The sequence below is a fragment of the Amblyraja radiata genome, chromosome 2, assembly GCF_010909765.2.
Source record: "Amblyraja radiata isolate CabotCenter1 chromosome 2, sAmbRad1.1.pri, whole genome shotgun sequence".
NCBI classification, from domain to species: domain Eukaryota; kingdom Metazoa; phylum Chordata; class Chondrichthyes; order Rajiformes; family Rajidae; genus Amblyraja; species Amblyraja radiata.
In genome coordinates, this window is record NC_045957.1 from 148,471,259 (window position 1) to 148,491,967 (window position 20,709).

Consider the following 20,709-nt stretch of genomic DNA (forward strand, 5'->3'; position numbering starts at 1 on the left):
TCTTCAATGCAATCACCTTTGTGTCATCAACACATTTGTCTCGTTAAGTTCTGATTTTAAAATGTAAATCCATTTTCTTTTCATAAACTGACCAACTTGTCCATTTACAAATGTTATAGTAAACAGGAGTGCAAACCCTCTCACATTCAAATCCTAGATTTTTTTTTCTTCTTGCAAAGTTCAAATTTCCTATCCTTACCCATGCCCAAGCCCCCTTTTAAAAAACAAAAAAAGTACATGTGGGCACTTCTGGGTCCTTCACAGGGACAGTAACCCCTTTAGATCTGAGATTTATTTTTGGGCACTGCATCCAAGAAAAAATTATAAAGGCTTCAAGAGGATGAAGAAGGGGTGGAAGTTTGCAACCTTCACATGGTCCACCCTGCTAATGCAATCAACTCGACGTGCATAAACAGAAGATCAAATAGAACAAGTTGTCCAACAACTTTAGGCTGTGCACGCCACACGAAAGAAGAAGGATGAAGAAGATTTACCAGAAATGATTCGGAGTGAATAACATCAGCTGTGTGAAGAAGTGAGAAGCTCGATCGTTTCTATTAAGATGGATCCGACAGAGATATTTGGAATCAGTACGGATATAATAGAGAGAAAGCAAATTTGAGAAATCATCCATAGGGAATAAAAGCATTTGAATTTATAGAGTGCTTTTTTTATGACCAGAAGACATCACGATACCTTTTATATCCAATGTGATACGAAATGCAGCGACTTCTCTAATCTCAGAAATGGAGCTATCAATTTACACATTACAAGCAGCCACAAACAGCAATTTGATATAACTAGCTAGCATTCTTTACTGTAACCATATCGTAATCCCACATCAGGATTGGTGATTGCAACTGACTAATTGTATTAATTATATTATGGACAAAAAAGTACATACACTATTTATTTTTCTTTGTCATATGATATTTTCCTCAATTGCATTCCTGCAATTTTTGGAAATTTTCAAGTTCACCATTCATAATCACTTGGGTCTCATATCTGTGAAGTAAGTGTCAGTTACATCAACCTTTTCAAACTGGTTTATTTCAAGAGTCAAGAGTGTTTTATTGTCATATGTCTCAAAATGGAACTACTATTTTTTTTATTTGCAGCATCACAACAGATAAGTAAATATAGTGTTCTGTAAATCTCAAATTTATCTTAAAAGAATTACATGTGAGCAAATGTTCTTTAACAGAAAAAAAATTAGAAACAGGAAATCGTAGAAATACTGTGCAGGTCAAACCATATTAGTGGGAAGAGTCAACATTTCAGGTCAGACACCCTTCATCAGAACTGAAAAAGAGACAAAAAAAAAGTAAAGCCAATAAAAAAGTTGTTGGAAAGTTGTGGCAGGGGTATGTCTCTGCCAGGGTGACCATGGGGGAAATAGCTATAAACTAATCAATGGGTGACTGGGAGGAGTTATAGGGTAAGAACATTGACAAAATAAGCTACAAAATGCATAGTAGTACTGGCTGGCGATGTGCTATACTCCAAGAGAGCAAAAATAAACTGAACTTCATAGCAGAACTTCATCTGAGAGAGACCAAGAATTCTATAATTTGAGAAAACTTGATCTCAAATTATAGAATTCAACATTGAATCTAGACGGTTACAAACAGAAAAAGTGGCGCTGTTCCTCAAGCTTTCATTGGGTCTATGGTGACAAGAATATAGCTTTTGTCACCATATAGATGACCAATTCTACACGGCCATCGTAGTCTGTCCTCACCTTCTCCATCATGGTCTGGTTTGGCTCAGCCACCAAGCACGACACCCGGAGACTGCAGCGAATCGTCCGATCAGCTGAGAAGGTTATTGGCTGCAACCTTCCCTTCATTGACGAACTGTACACGGCAAGGGCCAGGAAGCGAGCGGGTAAGATCACCTCTGACCCCTCTCACCCTGGCCACAAACTCTTTGAATCACTTCCCTCTGGAAGGCAACTCCGGATTGTCAAAGCTGCCACAGCCAGACGTAAAAACAGCTTTTTTTCCCCACAAGTAGTAGCTCTACTCAATAACCAAAAATCTGTAGCCTCCTTTTGTTTTGGTATTTTATTTAATTCACATGTTTAATCAATAATGTTTTATTATTAATGATTAATGTTTTATGTATCATTCTTAACTGTCACTGTATGTCATGTTCTCACTTGTGGGTGGAGCACCTAGGCAAATTCCTTGTATGTGAATACTTGGCCAATAAACGTATTCATTCATTATTCATTCTTTTGGACTGAATGTTGATTACTAAACTTCATGTAGCCTGGTTACTCAACCCTTTTCAGCCTTCCATCTGTTATATGACCTCAGCTTCTTTCTCCTCTCTGTCATTTCCTCTCTCTCTGGGAGTGGAGGATGTGTCCAGACAGAGCATTTGGTCTTATCTCCAGCTCTTCACATTGCAACTTCTACATTCTTTTGTCCAGGCTCGTGTCGATGTTTTCACTGAGTAGATAACCTTGTCCGCAGATAAGCTTGTCTGAAGAAGAGTCTTGACCCGAAATGTTACCCATTCCTCTCTCTCCAGAGATGCTGCCTGTCCCGTTGAGTTAGTCCAGCTTTTTGTGTCTGTCTTAAGCATCTCCTTAATCACTGATACTATAACTTGTCAGAAACACCCCACCCCCCAATGTCCCTGCGGCATCACAAATTTGTTTTGTCTGTTTCAATCCCGATGAAGGGCCTCCAACATGAAACATTGACTCAGTTTCACCATTCACAGATGCATTCTGGCCTGCAGAATATTTTAGCGTTTGGGCAGTTCCATAAATATGTCAACCAGTAGGCCAAATTTTCAAAATAATCAAATTGGTTCAAATGTTATATCATTTTAAAGGTAAAGATATGAACTATCAAAATATGTAAGTTACAGATACACTGGACCACGTTCAAGGTCACCAGACTGCTCCGATGGAAGCATTCAACGACAGCCAATATATTGCCACTTGTATGTACTAATTAATTTCTTGTTTTTTCTAAAAGAAAATGAAGTGAATTATGTCACTCGCTATGATATAAACAGTATAACCAATGTATCCATGATCATACATTAGAAAATGTGAAACTTTTTAAAGTTATGATTTACTTATAAAATGATATGTACTTTGGTCATGTACATCCGGCAGAAAAAAAACTTGATTTTTTAATTTTACAAAAAGACAAAGAACCCAATTAACTGCAGGATCTCAATGCAAAGAAAGTTTTAGATCCTCTGCAAAGACTGTACATTAGATTTATTTAAAAATCCCTAATTAAGGAAAAAGTGTGTGGTCGGACATACACTTTTGTTGTAAGTCCGACATCATATATTCATGTACGTCCGACATAGCATTTATAATGAATACGTTTCTGCCATATTTATATGCCTTAAGGTCGTGTAATTACAGCACAATATCTCTGCATCATTATAAGTGTGTAGCACTATTATTAATAAAACTTTGTTTCCAACACAAGTTTACTAAGATCATAATTTCAATAGTGTGAAACCGTAGTGGGAAAGGAACGGCATCAACACCAATTACTTTCTACGAAGTTGCAGTTCACAGAAACCCTACCATTGAGATCATGTATATTTCCAAAGATGTAATTGCAGAGAAGAGAGAGAATTTGGAGGCATCCTGGCAAACCACAATACCTGTACCATACACGCACAAAATTCATAGTGTGGTACCATTTGGACAACATCACTTGTTTATCAGTGACCTGTCCAACAGTAGTGAGAACCAGCATGTTCGCATCAGAGAGGAGGTTGAGGATCTCAATGAGTCCCTTGGCAGCTTGGATGAATCATCTGATGATGAAAATGATGAATTACAAATACAAATTGGGGACTGGGTGTTGGTTGCCTATCAAGGGGAAACTTTCCCTGGTGAAGTCATTGAATTTGGTCCCAATAGCACTGATCTCGAGGTCAATGTTATGCATCAAGCAGGTGGGCACTGGAGATGGCCACAACACAATCACATTTTCTATTTCAGGAAAGATGTTATCAAAAAAAATCTCCACCAGTGGTCACTGACAGCAGGGGACAGTACATTTTTACTTTCTAAGCCCTTTTCCCTAAGGTCCTCCGCCCCTTTGTGTGAACATGCACGTACAGGATAGCTAAAAAATGTATAAAAATACCTTGGTTATAATATTTTCACATGTTCCTTGATGTTTTTGGTTCTACTTCTGAGTCATTAAAATAAAAACAATATTCACTTGTACAATGTGTGAGAGCAACGAAATAATCAATTTGCGAGAATGTTCTGCCATTGTTTGAAGGCATGACAATTCAGTAAGTCTATGCTAAAGTTGTTGGATTAAATGTTACTTTTACAGTTGCATTAACAGTATTCAAAATGTACTCCAATATACAGAATGATACACCAGATCTCAAATTTATGAGCAGCTTTATTTTTAATTTAATAATTCTGAAGGGAAAAGATGTTCCAGATCTAATAACATGACCCCAATACAGACTGTACATGAAAATCTATTTATTAAATACATTAAACCCATTTTAATGTTGAAGTGTTATCAAGTATATGGTTAATAGTTATTTTCTTTGTTTTGTGTTTGATGAGGTTTCTTTTGTTTAAGTTTGATATCGTTTTGTTGAGTTTTGTGATATTTGGTTGTTGTTCACAGAGCTTAGAAAAACAAGGTATTGTATTAAGTGCTTTATAAATGTCCTTAATATTATCAATAAGTAATGTTACCCATGGTGTCATTTGTCATGTAAGACAAAGTCTAGTAAGTGATGTAATAAGGGCTTAATTACCAACAAAATGTCTGCAATATACACACATACACACACAGACAATAAAAGGCTATTCTATTCTATTCTATTCTACATGTACATCCGACACGACAGTACTGTACGTCCGACACAAAGAAAAACCTTAATTATTCATTACTTGAAAGTAGAAATGACACATTATTCTTGCCATTTCTCATCATTTGACATCTAACTGAAAAGGTTATGAGTGATTTTTGAGAAAAAGCCAGTATACTTCAGAGATTTTCAGTTGAATTTCTAATGTCAGAAAAACGCACTTTTCTATGTACGTCCGACCACATGGTGTTTTTTAATTAGTACAAGTTGATTATGGTGTTTGTATTATATTTATATCTATAATTGTTTTCTACTCAGTAGATGTCACATATTTGTCAAATAAAAATTCTTTGTTTGTAATTATTTTTCCATTGGCAACTCATTTAAGTGTCTGAAATGTACGTCCGAAATTATGGAATTGCCCAGTTACAGGTTTTCCCCCCTGCTTTTCCAGAATCTGGATGTTTTTTTAAATTTAAAGTTCACTATTTGTAGTGACAGTATTTACAACGCCTCAGGGGTTTAGGCCTCAATAGCCACTATAATTATGACCGTGGATCAGAAGGTAATCTATACGCACCCACGAGCCCTCCACGAGACATCCAATGCTGTTGAAAGATGAATCTTCCAAAAACAGTCTCTTGATTAATAGTTTCTTTATTATAGTAGTACAAACAGTAAGATAAATCATAAAAGCTTATTCTTGTATGTACATTTCAATCATGCTCGTGCATGGTCGAAAACTATGTCTCTCCCACAATCTTCATTGAACTAATAAGGGTGGAGGAGGGGTAGCACTATATGTGGATACAACTTTGAACTATAGGGTATTAGATAATATGACAACTGTGGTTGACAATCTGCAGGAATGCATAACTATAGAAATATTCAACGGTAGAAATAAAAATGTCATCATTAGCTGCATATATAGGCCGGGTCAAGTATTGAAATCTTCAGGGGCTGGATGGAGAGTATGTTTTCAATAACAAGTAGCAAATCAGTTTTTTTATGTGGAGATTTCAATATCGACCTACTAAATCCTAACCAACACAACCTTACAGAAGACTTTGTCAACACAATGTACAGTATGAGTCTATTTCCCAAAATCACCAGACCCAGTAGAATTACTTCCCATTGTGCTACACACAATATATTCAACAATGACATTGAAAACAAAACAGTAAGTGGATTATTAATCAACGATATAAGTGACCACTTGCCAGTTTTCATAGTTTATGATTACATCCACAGGAACAACAAACCTTACAAACTAACAGAATATAGACGAGTGAGATCGGAGGAAGCTATCAATGCACTAAAAAAGGACATTGGCACAAAACTGGGACATAATATACCAAAAAAGAGACATTGACAGTGCTTATGAATCATTTATTACTATGTTTAAGTCACTATATGATAAAAACTGTCCAAAGAATATAACAGAAAACCAATAAATACTAAGTGTCCATGGATTAAAGGGATTACAAAATGCCTGCAAAAAAAAAAATGCACTATACAGAGATTTCATGACAGAGAACTAAAGATACAGAAAATAAATATAAAAATTACAAAAATAAGTTAACTTATATTATAAGAACAAGCAAGAAAGATTATTATAAGAAAATATTAGATGATAACAAAAACAACATAAAAAGAATATGGAGTATACTTAATAGTATTATCAGAAATGGCCCGGGGAGAACAAACTACCCGAAGTATTTTATTGATAAGGACAATGAAAATTATAATATGGAGGATGTAGCTAATAGCTTTAATAATTTTTTTGTAAATGTTGGACCAGACCTGGCTAAACAAATCCCTGATCCAGGGACATCTGGAGAAACTCCTGAGAATTTATTGGAGAGAAATCCCTGCTCTATGTTTCTTATGGCAGTAGATGAAAAAGAACTGTTGGACATTGTTAAAACATATAAAAACAAAATGTCTACTGATTTCAACGACATTGACATGTCGTTAGTTAAGATGGTCATTGAGGGGATTTCCAAACCTCTAACATTCATCTGTAATTTATCTTTCCAAACCGGTACTTTTCCAATCAAAATGAAAATAGCAAAAGTCATACCAATATACAAAACTGGGAACAAGCATCATTTTACAAACTACAGACCTGTTTCTTTACTCCCTCAATTCTCCAAAATACTAGAAAAAATGTTCAACAATAGACTAGACATATTTGTAGAAAAGCATAAACTAATCACTGTAAGTAAATATGGATTCAGATCAAACAGATCAACATCACTTGCAATAATAGAATCAATTGAAGATATCACAAACGCCATTGACAATAAACTATATGCAGCTGGGATATTTATTGATATAAAGAAAGCATTTGATACGATCAATCATGATATTTTATTTAAAAAATTAGATAGGTATGGCATCAGAGGTCTAGTACTGGATTGGATAAAAAGCTATTTAAGTAACAGGCAACAGTTTGTGAAGCTGGGCAGCTACAGTTCTACATGTTTGGACATTGCTTGTGGTGTCCCCCAGGGGTCAGTGTTGGGTCCAAAACTATTCATCATGTATATAAACGACATTTGTAATGTGTCCAATGCCTTGAGGCTGGTCTTGTTTGCAGACGACACAAATATTTTTTGTTCTGGGGAGAATTTAAAACAACTACTGGACAAGATAACAAAAGAAATGGGCAAACTGAAAACATGGTTTGACAGGAACAAAATATCATTAAACTTGAGCAAAACCAAAATAATGTTATTTGGTAATTGCAGAACAAATACACAAGCAAATATAAAGATAAATGGGGTTGAAATTGAACGAGTTCATGAAAATAAATTTCTTGGGGTTATAATGGATGATAGAATCAGCTGGAAATCACACATTAAACATGTACAATCCAAACTGTCAAAAAGCATTTCTGTATTACACAAAGTTAAGCAGGTTCTGGATCACAAATCACTCCGCATTCTCTACTGTTCATTAATCTTACCCTATTTAAATTACTGTGCAGAAGTCTGGGGCAATAACTATAAAAGTTCACTACTACATTCATTAACTATTCTGCAAAAAAAGAGCAATACGTATTATTCACAATGTCAGGTATCTGGGTCACACTAATCCATTATTCTTACAGTCAAAATTATTAAAATTAGAAGATTTGGTTGCATTTAAAGCAGCACAGATAATGTTTAGGGCCAAAAATAAAAACTTACCTGGAAGTATACAAAAATTATTCAATGAGCGAGTGGGGGGTTATAATTTAAGAAGAATATTTAATTTTAAGGTACAAAGAGTCCGCACGACCAGAAAAACTTTTTGTATTTCGGTCTGTGGAGTAGGATTGTGGAACAGTTTGAATGTGGAGTTAAAGCAATGTCCAAACATGAACCAGTTCAAAATGACATACAAAAAACTTTTTTTCACTAGGTACAGGGATGAAGGGGATGGTTGACAAACAGGGATTAATGTTTATTTATTATTTTATTTATTATTTATTTATGTTTTTTGGTTACTTCATACATATTACTTGTATGTGTATATCAGTTGTATGTATATATATGTCTGTATGCATCTCTAAAAATTGTCTGGGGTATTATTATGATTAATTAATTAATTAATTAATATGGAATAAGGGTTTAGGGAGAAGGGGTGAGGTTAAATAAGTTATTCTTCTTATCACTCCTTTTCGAGCTTGTAAAGAAAAAGTGTTGGACATTTAAATTTTGCTTTATGCTTTTCATTGCTTTGCAAATATTGCCTGGAATGTCCAATTGTTTGACTATTTCGATTTTGTTGTTGTTATTTATTCCTATTTATGTCTTACTTGTTCGGAACAAATAAACAAATCAACTAAAACTAAACTCCTTGGGAGTCTGCGCCAGAATCCCAGCCGCAAACCACGCCCCAGACTACATATAAATCCCACCCACGTAATTACAGGCAGATAAAAATGTAACAGTAATTGGTTATAATTATAACATACTGAGTTAAGCTAAATGGCTACTACACTATTTTTTAAGTCAAATTCTGAATCTCAAATCTTTGTTAGCTTCTAAAGTTAAACCCCATTAATATGAACATGCGAATTAGGAGCAGGGCACACAGCTCTTTGGCCTGTTCTGTCATTGAATGTTTCTGCAACTCCAGATTGAAGGGTTTTGTCCTGAAACTTCAACTGTGCATTTCCCTTCACAGACGCTGCCTTACCCAGAGTTCCTCCAGCGGATTTTGTTTTCGTTTTGCTCTATGTTCTAGCATCTGTCATCTCATGTCTGCTATTTAATAAGATCATGGGTAATCTAATCTAACTGTAAACTCAACTCTACATTCCCATCTACCTTTGGTAATATTTCACCTGGTCTGTGTTTTACAAGATTAGATGTCCACCATCAAAAGATAGATGTTGAGATGAAAGACAAATAAACTGCAGATGCACAGCAGGCCCATCTGCATTGGTGGGAGGCGAAATCACCAGCCACCCCTCCCCCCCCCTCCCCGACTCCCATTCCAATCAGTCTGAAGGGCCTCGACACAAAATTTCATTTTCCATTTTTTCCCACAGATGCTGCCTGATCCGCTGAGTTCATCCAGCACATGCTTTTTGCTCAAAATAGTTGTCCTGTCAGTTGCAAGTGACTCCTTTTCATCAGTTTATGTTATAGGAGCAGAATTAGGCAATTCGGCCCATCAAGCCTATTCCATTATTCAATCATGGCTGATCAATCTTTCCCTCTCAACCTCATTCTCCTGTCTTCTCCCCATAACCCCTGACACCCGTACTAATGAAGAATATATAAATCTCCGCCTTAAAAATATCCATTGATTTGGCCTCCATAGCCTTCTGTGGCAAAGAATTCCACTTCATCAATAATTATTTTCCATTTTCTACTAGCTGAAAATATTTTTGTAAACTTATTCCAACTAAACATGACAAAAACGTTGTGCTTTCAAATGTAATAATTCCGTCCAGTGCAGGGGAAAAGTTAACTTGAGAAAACCTAAATCAACAGCTGTAGAAAACCACTTCAGATTTTTAATATAGCATCTTTTGTCTATGAATAATCGATAATTTATTGTATTTTCATTTGTCACGTTGCGTGTTCAATGTGCCAATAAAGCTGCAGCAAGTTAGAAGTCATTGTTCTGGTCCCAGCACATATGACAATTGAACACTCATGACTCTCTTGGCCCAGGTAAGGTTGCAGAATTGCATAGAATTGGTGGCATTTACATACTTAGCTAGGCAGAAGATTGGGACTCGTGAGCATAGCCTAATGTCTGGCCTTCCTCGCAACTAAGTACCAATCTTAGTACCTGTCTGCTGCACCAGCAAACACTTCTTAAGCAGAAACTTCCTCAGATCACCTAAAGAAAAGGAAGCCACCAAATTGCTAATTTGTTTTATTTGAATAACAGTTAATTTAAATACTTTAATCTAATTAATTATTTTCTTAAATCCACAGCCATATAACCATATAACAATTACAGCACGGAAACAGGCCATCTCGGCCCTACAAGTCCGTGCCGAACAATTATTTTCCCTTAGTCCCACCTGCCTGCACTCATATCATAACCCTCCATTCCCTTCTCATCCATATGCCTATCCAATTTATTTTTAAATGATACCAACGAACCTGCCTCCACCACTTCCACTGGAAGCTCATTCCACACCGCTACCACTCTCTGAGTAAAGAAGTTCCCCCTCATGTTACCCTAAACTTCTGTCCCTTAATTCTGAAGTCATGTCCTCTTGTTTGAATCTTCCCTATTCTCAAAGGGAAAAGCTTGTCCACATCAACTCTGTCTATCACTCTCATCATTTTAAAGACCTCTATCAAGTCCCCCCTTAACCTTCTGCGCTCCAGAGAATAAAGACCTAACTTATTCAACCTTTCTCTGTAACTTAGTTGTTGAAACCCAGGCAACATTCCAGTAAATCTCCTCTGTACTCTCTCTATTTTGTTGACATCCTTCCTATAATTGGGCGACCAAAATTGTACACCATACTCCAGATTTGGTCTCACCAATGCCTTGTACAATTTTAACATTACATCCCAGCTCCATAAAATGCATCCACAACCATGTGTGCATGCATTTTAATTTGATTTAGTAATCTTAATGGGGAAACAAGATTCTAGAACCTTGAACAAAACACAAAGTGCTGGAGGAACTTAAAGAGTGCAAGAGTAATATCAAGAAAGTAAAATTTCACTACGATCTTACACTAAAGTAACTCATGTGTGACCTTCAACAATTATTGGGAACAACAAGGTTAGTAGGTCACAACGACTCTGTCTGGACTTGTATATTTACATAACTAAATCATTCATCAGGTCAAATTCGTGAATACCAGAAAGTAATGAATAACAAAATAATTACAAATCTTTTCAAACGCTGGGTAGAAAACACGAGCTACATCCCAGATCACTTACAGTCAACAGGTGAATATCTAGCATCTCACCAGAGGATTAGAACTAAATTGAATTTGGACCAAAAAGGGATCAAAAGTGCTGGAGTAACTCAGCCAGTTCTGACCTGTTGAGTTATTTCAGCAGTCCTTTTTTGCAAACCAGCATCTGCAGTTCCTTGTTTCTGAATTTAGACCATGCACGCTCAATTGTGTATGCATGAAGATGCCACATTTTAAAATTGTTCTCAATGTAAAGAATGACAATGCACTCCTGAAGCTGCAGCAAATCATGTTCCCTGTTTTTTTTCCCTCTCATCAGTTCTTCTGGCAACATTTCCCAAATTAGTTTTACAGAGTAATTTCATTGCAAGCGTGTGTCTGTGTCATTTTTGTGATTGTCAACACTCAAAGTGACAAATCATGACTTTTGATAGGACCGATTAAATCACCTTTAACAAGTTTAATATCTTTTACATCAAGTTCTATTGAGAAACTATATTTTTACTTCTCCTTCTGACAATTCTAAAACCTTGCCACTAATAGCGGAGTAGCTACAACATCAGGATAGTGCCAGTGGTCAGAGTTGGGGGAATGCAAAGAAACAGAGATAGGGAGGATGTGAGGCCAAGGAGGGATCTTGATTTCAGAAACACTCATTCTGGTTTTAAAGGCAGACAATGCACAGATGGTTCAAAATAAGAAAAGAAAATGCTGGAAAATACACAGCAATTCTGATAAAAACAATCAAACTGAAGTCATTTCTTTCATCACAGATAGTCTTTCCAATATAAATGAATTGGTGCGATCTTCCAAATTTTCCAGAATTTGGATAGCTCCCAGGAGGTTGGAAAATGACAAATGCAATACTGCTATTTGAGAAAGCGGAATGGGAGAAAGTATGGAACTATGGGTCTATTTATATTACATCAATGGTGTGGAAATTGTTGGAATCCATTATGAAGGAAATAATGACATCAGCACTTAGAAAAGCAGAACATGATTTGACTATTGGGTCACAATGACTGTCTGGAATTGTATATTTACACAACTAAATCATTCATCGGGTAAAAATCGCGAGTGCCAGAAAGTAATGATTTCTAAACCATTACCCATGTTCCAATCCCTATAAAAGTTAGGTAGAAAATACAAGAGTCCACATGGTTGTAGATCCAGGTTTAACAATTCTATGAGTTACTAGACCAAGGGGGACCCGTTGGGTCCCATCTGCTCAATGCGAGGTTTGGGGAGGGGGGGGGGGTCGGCCTTCGGCGTCTCACACACTAACCATCCCCCACACACACACACTAACCCCCCCCCCCTTGATATTATATTAATATAATAAAAAAATATATTTTACCCCATCCCATTCACTCCTTTTACCCCAGATTGAGGAGTGAGGGGGGGGGGATGGTGTGCAGCATCACAGGGGAGGGCTGGTTCTCGAACGCAATACTCCACCACTCACCCATAGGTCCCAATATTCACCACTCCCTAGAGAGGGAGGGGGGAGCAGAGAGGGAGGGAGGGCAGAGAGGAAGGGGGGCAGAGAGGAAGGGGGGGCAGAGAGGAAGGGGGGGGGCAGAGAGGAAGGGGGGGGCAGAGAGGAAGGGGGGTGGGGCAGAGAGGAAGGGGGGGGCAGAGAGGAAGGGGGGAGCAGAGAGGAAGGGGGGGAGCAGAGAGGAAGGGGGGGCAGAGAGGAAGGGGGGGCAGAGAGGAAGGGGGGGCAGAGAGGGAAGAGGGGAGAGAGGGGGGGGGCCTCCCCCCCTCCCCCATCTTCCTCCCACCCCTACACCCCCCCTCCCCCATCTTCCTCCCACCCCTACACCCCCCCCCTCCCCTCCCCTCCCCCTCTCTCTCTGATCACATTGAATGGCGGTGCTGGCTCGAAGGGCCAAATGGCCTACTCCTGCACCTATTGTCTATTATCGAAACGTTAAGGGTTTGGACAAGCTGGAGGCAGGAAACATGTTCCCGATGTTGGGGGAGTCCAGAACCAGGGGTCACAGTTTAAGAATAAGGGGTAAGCAATTTAGAACTGAGCTGAAGAAACACTTTTTCGCACAGAGAGTTGTGAGTCTGTGGAATTCTCTGCCTCAGTGGGCGGTGGAGGCCGCTTCTCTGGATACTTTCAAGAGAGAGTTAGATAGAGCTCTTAAAGATAGCGGAGTCGGGGGATATGGGGAGAAGGCAGGAACGGGGTACTGATTGGGAATGATCAACCATGATCACATTGAATGGCGGTGCTGGCTCGAAGGGCCGAATGGCCTACTCCTGCACCTATTGTCTATTGTATTTCTCTGCCCCGTGGAGGAGGTAGAGGGGGTAGAGGCAGCAACTACCTAGGTAATAGAACAGAAGCCTCCCCACCAGGCGCCGAGCCCAAGCTAGGCTGTAGCCGGCATGGACCAGAGCGAGGCCCGGAGCGATCTGAGGACAGTCAAAAGCTGGCCGATCGTGGCTTCCACGGGGGGAAGCCCACCCACCAGCGTGACAGACCATCGGGCAGGGGAGACGGAGAGGAGGTTGTTCCCTGTGACGGCCGCCATGGCCACTTTTCCACTGCGATTGTCCGCGCCCGCGCTGCGATAATGACCACCGCCGCCATATTGTAGAACTTCAAGGAGTCCAGCAGAGTGGCTGCACGACTTGAGCACGTGTTTAGCGGCTTCAATCCAGAGCCCTGGGGGGGAGGGAGAGGCTGGGCCGTGTAACTCGCAGCTCGTGGAAAACAGTGGGGATGCGCGTTGAAAATTCGGCGCAGCTTGCCGCGAGGAGCAGAGGCATTGTGACGTCATCCAGCTCGCTTCAGCATGCTAGATTTTAAAAATATCTCAGATTGGTGAACAATTTTAGTAAAAAACTGGGAAATAATGAATCAAATTTGCTGATGAGGCAATTTCTGAGATCATGAGGTAAATCTCTACCGGAATATGTAAACATTTCACCGTTAGCACGTCGGCTTTTCGAGATGTGAATCACATATGAAAACACACACATACACAAATAAATACATCCACATCCAAGACCATAGTTTTATATTATAATAGAAGATAGATAGATAGATTTAAGGATGTGGTGGATAAAGGGAAACTTGGTAATATTGAATATCTTTTGAAGGCCGAAGAACAATATGGTGCTATATTAAAGGTTATTGCACAAGGAAAAAGCTCAAGGAATTGACAGCAACATATCAGTATGGAAAGGGGACTGGGGTACAGCCAAAGAATAAATAAATTTATAATTTTAAGTGGTCAAAAAAGGTGGAATAGTCAAGAGGCCTTACGGTCAAGTTCATAATTTCCAGTTTTTAAATAAATTTGAAGTTCCAGCAAACACCATATTCATTGCCAAATCATCACCTATGAAACACTCGATGCTGTCTCAGCTGAAATATACAGATCTGCAACGTTTTTATTTCTCTTTACAATAGCTGTCAGACCTTCCATCACTATCATTTAACTCAGTGCATTAAACGAATCTTATTCTACTGATTTTTGCAATTTAAAACTGGAACCATTAAATAGCAAGCGGGAATACACAACATTGAAATTTAAGTAATAATCCCACAGCTAATTTACACCAAGAAGATAATATTTGATTACTTTATCCGCCTGATATTTTGCCCAATCCCTCCAAATTAAATATATCTACTCAGTGAATAGCAGGTATCAACATGCAAATTCCTTCTGGGTTTAAAAATAAAAATTCAGTCATCAAATGCAAAGGAAACCCTGCTGCATCAACAAGTTGAAAAAGTGTTGGAAGAGCTGGATCCTATTAACTGGGCAGCACGACTGTGTCACTTGGGCATTATATATACATACATATATATACATATATATACATACATACATATATATATATATACACACAAACACTGAACTTTTTTCCTCTCGTTTATTATACTGTTTACATAGCACTCTGTTTACATATTGTGTTGTGCTGCTGCAAGTAAGAATGTCATTGTTCTATCGGGGACATACGATAATATAACACTCTTGACTCTTTATGCCACACACAGTTGTAGAAGTCAGTGATTTATTTCCAACTTCGAGCTAACTTTGCAGCCACTGGATCGACACGAGAGGAAAAACAAAGTAATTAGCTGGTGCCGCGGGTCGCCATTGTTGCAATGTTACATGTACATACCGGCAGGCAGGTGTCCCGCTTTGGTTTCCACCTTGTCCGTGGGTGGGGAAGACATCCTCGCCGAGCCCTTCGCTGCTCCGCTGCTGCTCTGATGTCTCTCGGCTGCAAAGTGGCGACGTGGCTCCACAAACACGGCGGCCGCCCCGAGCGGCGCATGCGCGGGGAGTAGAGGGAGCGCGCGCTCCCAGCGTCTCCCTTCGTTTTCCACCCCTGGCGGTGACGTGTGGGGGCGGCGACGGTTGGCCAGGGTGGGCGGGGCGGAACGCTCACGCGGGGACTGGTCCCTCACGCGGGGACTCGTCCCTCACGCGGGGACTGGTCTCTCACGCGGGGACTGGTCCCTCACGCGGGGACTGGTCCCTCACGCGGGGACTGGTCCCTCACGCGGGGACGGGTCCCTCACGCGGGGACTGGTCCCTCACGCGGGGACTGGTCCCTCACGCGGGGACTGGTCCCTCACGCGGGGACTGGTCCCTCACGCGGGGACTGGTCCCTCACGCGGGGACGGGTCCCTCACGCGGGGACGGGTCCCTCACGCGGGGACTGGTCCCTCACGCGGGGACTGGTCCCTCACGCGGGGACTTGTCTCTCACGCGGGGACTGGTCCCTCACGCGGGGACGGGCGCTCACGCGGGGACTTGTCCCTCACGCGGGGACTGGTCCCTCACGCGGGGACTGGTCCCTCACGCGGGGACGGGTCCCTCACGCGGGGACTTGTCCCTCACGCGGGGACTTGTCCCTCACGCGGGGACGGGTCTCTCACGCGGGGACTTGTCCCTCACGCGGGGACGGTTCTCTCACGCGGGGACTTGTCCCTCACGCGGGGACTTGTCCCTCACGCGGGGACTTGTCCCTCACGCGGGGACTGGTCCCTCACGCGGGGACTGGTCCCTCACGCGGGGACTGGTCCCTCACGCGGGGACTGGTCCCTCACGCGGGGGCTGGTCCCTCACGCGGGGACGGGTCCCTCACGCGGGGACGGGTCCCTCACGCGGGGATTGGTCCCTCACGCGGGGACTTGTCCCTCACGCGGGGACTCGTCCCTCACGCGGGACTTGACCCTCACGCGGGGACGAGCGCTCACGCGGGGACTGGTCCCTCACGCGGGGACTTGTCCCTCACGCGGGGACTGGTCCCTCACGCGGGGACGGATCCCTCACGCGGGGACTTGTCCCTCACGCGGGGACTTGTCTCTCACGCGGGGCGAGGCGCTCACGCGGGGACTTGTCCCTCACGCGGGGACGGGGCGCTCACGCGGGGACTGGTCCCTCACGCGGGGACTTGTCCCTCACGCGGGGACGGATCCCTCACGCGGGGACTTGTCCCTCACGCGGGGACTTGTCTCTCACGCGGGGCGAGGCGCTCACGCGGGGACTTGACCCTCACGCGGGGACGGGGCGCTCACGCGGGGACTGGTCCCTCACGCGGGGACTTGTCCCTCACGCGGGGGCTTGTCCCTCATGCGAGGACGTGTCCCTCACGTGGGGACGGGGCGCACACGCGGGGACTTGTCCCTTACGCGGGGACTTGTCCCTCACGCGGGGACGGGAGCTCACGCGGGGACGGGCGCTCACGCGGGGACAGGCGCTCACGCGGGGACTTGTCCCTCACGCGGGGATGGGCGCTCACGTGGGGACTTGACCCTCACGCGGGGACGGGGCGCTCACGCGGGGACTGGTCCCTCACGCGGGGACTGGTTCCCCACGCGGGGACTTGTCCCTCACGCGGGGACTGGTCCCCACGCGGGGACGGTCCATCACGCGGGACGGGTCCCTCACGCGGGGACGGGTCACTCACGCGGGGACTGGTCCCTCACGCGGGGACTGGTCCCTCACGCGGGGACTGGTCTCCCACGCGGGACTTGTCCCTCACGCGGGGACTGGTCCCTCACGCGGGGACTGGTCCCTCACGCGGGGACTGGTCCCTCACGCGGGGACTGGTCTCCCACGCGGGACTTGTCCCCCACGCGGGGACTGGTCCCTCACGCGGGGACGGGTCCCTCACGCGGGGACGGGTCCCTCACGCGGGAACTTGTCCCTCACGCGGGGACTTGTCCCTCACGCGGGGACGGGTCCCTCACGCGGGGACTGGTCCCTCACGCGGGGACGGGTCCCTCACGCGGGGACGGGTCCCTCACGCGGGACTTGTCCCTCACGCGGGGACTTGTCCCTCACGCGGGGACGGGTCCCTCACGCGGGGACTGGTCCCTCACGCGGGGACGGGTCCCTCACGCGGGGACGGGTCCCTCACGCGGGACTTGTCCCTCACGCGGGGACTGGTCCCTCACGCGGGGACTTGTCCCTCACGCGGGGACTTGTCCCTCACGCGGGGACTTGTCCCTCACGCGGGGACGGGCGCTCACGCGGGGACTTGTCCCTCATGCGGGGACAGGTCCCTCACGCGGGGACTTGTCTCTCACGCGGGGACTGGTCCCTCACGCGGGGACTTGTCTCTCACGCGGGGACTTGTCCCTCACGCGGGGACGGGCGCTCACGCGGGGACTTGTCCCTCACGCGGGGACGGGCGCTCACGCGGGGACTTGTCCCTCACGCGGGGACTGTCTCTCACGCGGGGACGGGTCTCTCACGCGGGGACGGTCTCTCACGCGGGGACTTGTCCTCACGCGGGGACTTGTCTCTCACGCGGGGACTTGTCTCTCACGCGGGACTTGTCCCTCACGCGGGGACGGGTCTCTCACGTGGGGACGGGTCCCTCACGCGGGGACGGGTCTCTCACGCGGGGACGTCCCTCACGCGGGGACGGGCGCTCACGCGGGGACTTGTCTCTCACGCGGGGACTTGTCTCTCACGCGGGACTTGTCCCTCACACGGGGACGGGTCTCTCACGTGGGGACGGGTCCCTCACGCGGGGACGGGTCTCTCACGCGGGGACGTCCCTCATGCAGGGACGGGCGCTCATGCGGGGACTTGTCCCTCACGCGGGGACGGGCGCTCATGCGGGGACTTGTCCCTCACGCGGGGACGGGCGCTCACGCGGGGACTTGTCCCTCACGCGGGGACTTGTCCCTCACGCGGGGACGGGCACTCACGCGGGGACGGGCGCTCACGCGGGGACTTGGCCCTCACGCGGGGACGGGTCCCTCACGCGGGGACTGGTCCCTCACGCGGGGACTTGTCCCTCACGCGGGGGCTGGTCCCTCACGCGGGGACGTCTCTCACGCGGGGACTGGTCCCTCACGCGGGGACTGGTCCCTCACGCGGGGGCTGGTCCCTCACGCGGGGACGGGTCCCTCACGCGGGGACTTGTCCCTCACGCGGGGACTCGTCCCTCACGCGGGACTTGACCCTCACGCGGGGACGGGCGCTCACGCGGGGACGGGTCCCTCACGCGGGGACTGGTCCCTCACGCGGGGACTTGTCCCTCACGCGGGGACTGGTCCCTCACGCGGGGACTGGTCCCTCACGCGGGGACGGATCCCTCACGCGGGGACTTGTCCCTCACGCGGGGACTTGTCTCTCACGCGGGGCGAGGCGCTCACGCGGGGACTTGACCCTCACGCGGGGACGGGGCGCTCACGCGGGGACTGGTCCCTCACGCGGGGACTTGTCCCTCACGCGGGGGCTTGTCCCTCATGCGAGGACGTGTCCCTCACGTGGGGACGGGGCGCACACGCGGGGACTTGTCCCTTACGTGGGACTTGTCCCTCACGCGGGGACGGGAGCTCACGCGGGGACGGTGCGCTCACGCGGGGACAGGCGCTCACGCGGGGACTTGTCCATCACGCGGGGATGGGCGCTCACGCGGGGACTTGTCCCTACACGCGGGGACTTGTCTCTCACGCGGGGCGAGGCGCTCACGCGGGGACTTGTCCCTCACGCGGGGACGGGGCGCTCACGCGGGGGACTGGTCCCTCACGCGGGGACTTGTCCCTCACGCGGGGGCTTGTCCCTCATGCGAGGACGTGTCCCTCACGTGGGGACGGGGCGCACACGCGGGGACTTGTCCCTTACGTGGGGACTTGTCCCTCACGCGGGGACGGGAGCTCACGCGGGGACGGGCGCTCACGCGGGGACAGGCGCTCACGCGGGGACTTGTCCCTCACGCGGGGATGGGCGCTCACGCGGGGACTTGTCCCTCACGCGGGGACTTGTCTCTCACGCGGGGCGAGGCGCTCACGCGGGGACTTGTCCCTCACGCGGGGACGGGGCGCTCACGTGGGGACTTGTCCCTCACGCGGGGACTTGTCCCTCACGCGGGGACTGGTCCCTCACGCGGGACGGGCGCTCAAGCGGGGACTTGTCCCTCACGCGGGGACTTGTCCCTCACGCGGGGACTGGTCCCTCACGCGGGACGGGCGCTCAAGCGGGGACTTGTCCCTCACGCGGGGACTTGTCCCTCACGCGGGGACTTGTCCCTCACGCGGGGACTTGTCCCTCACGCGGGGACGGGCGCTCAAGCGGGGACTTGTCCCTCACGTGGGGACGGCCGCTCTCGCGGGGACTTGTCCCTCACGTGGGGACGGCCGCTCTCGCGGGGACTTGTCCCTCACGCGGGGACGGGCGCTCACGCGGGGACTTGTCCCTCACGCGGGGACTTGTCCCTCACGCGGGGATGGGTCTCTCACGCGGGGACTTGTCCCTCACGCGGGGACTTGTCTCTCACGCGGGGACGGGTCTCTCACGCGGGGACGAGTCTCTCACGCGGGGACTTGTCCCTCACGCGGGGACTTGTCTCTCACGCGGGGACTTGTCTCTCACGCGGGACTTGTCCCTCACGCGGGGACGGGTCTCTCACGTGGGGACGGGTCCCTCACGCGGGGACGGGTCTCTCACGCGGGGACGTCCCTCACGCGGGGACGGGCGCTCACGCGGGGACTTGTCTCTCACGCGGGGACTTGTCTCTCACGCGGGACTTGTCCCTCACGCGGGGAGGGGTCTCTCACGTGGGGACTTGTCCCTCACGCGGGGACGGGCGCTCACGCGGGGACTTGTCCCTCACGCGGGGACGGACGCTCACGCGGGGACTTGTCCCTCACGCGGGGACTTGTCCCTCACGTGGGGACGGGCGCTCACGCGGGGACGAGCGCTCACGCGGGGACGGGCCCCTCACGCGGGGACGGGTCTCTCACTCGGGGCGGGGCGCTCACGCGGGGACGGGTCTCACGCGGGGACGGGTCCCTCACGCGGGGACGGGTCTCACACGCGGGGACGGGTCTCTCACTCGGGGCGGGGCGCTCACGCGGGGACGGGTCTCTCACGCGGGGACGGGACCCTCACTTTGGCCAACGAGAGTTGTTTTTTAAATGTGCTATATAAATAAAAGTGACTTGACGACTATGGTAGGGTGAAGTTTATTCCATGATTTAATTGTGCGGCGGA

The 20,709-nt window shown here is 47.0% G+C and overlaps 1 protein-coding gene and 1 long non-coding RNA gene across 2 annotated transcripts in view; one reads left to right on the forward strand and one right to left on the reverse strand.

The window, feature by feature from the left end:
• Positions 1 to 19,110, reverse strand: part of LOC116985556 (death associated protein) — a 101,474-nt gene extending 82,364 nt beyond the window's left edge. The window contains exons 1-2 of the mRNA XM_033040358.1: positions 19,058 to 19,110; positions 15,371 to 15,654 (exon numbers count right to left, since the gene is read on the reverse strand). Of these exons, the coding sequence (XP_032896249.1) occupies positions 15,371 to 15,654; positions 19,058 to 19,110 (337 nt within the window). The remainder of the gene's footprint in view (positions 1 to 15,370; positions 15,655 to 19,057) is intronic.
• LOC116970418 lies at positions 2,671 to 5,339 on the forward strand. Its single transcript, XR_004411136.1, has 3 exons — positions 2,671 to 2,762; positions 3,592 to 3,593; positions 5,257 to 5,339. It is a non-coding gene; the product is annotated as an uncharacterized LOC116970418 (long non-coding RNA).
• Positions 19,111 to 20,709: the final 1,599 nt, after the last annotated feature.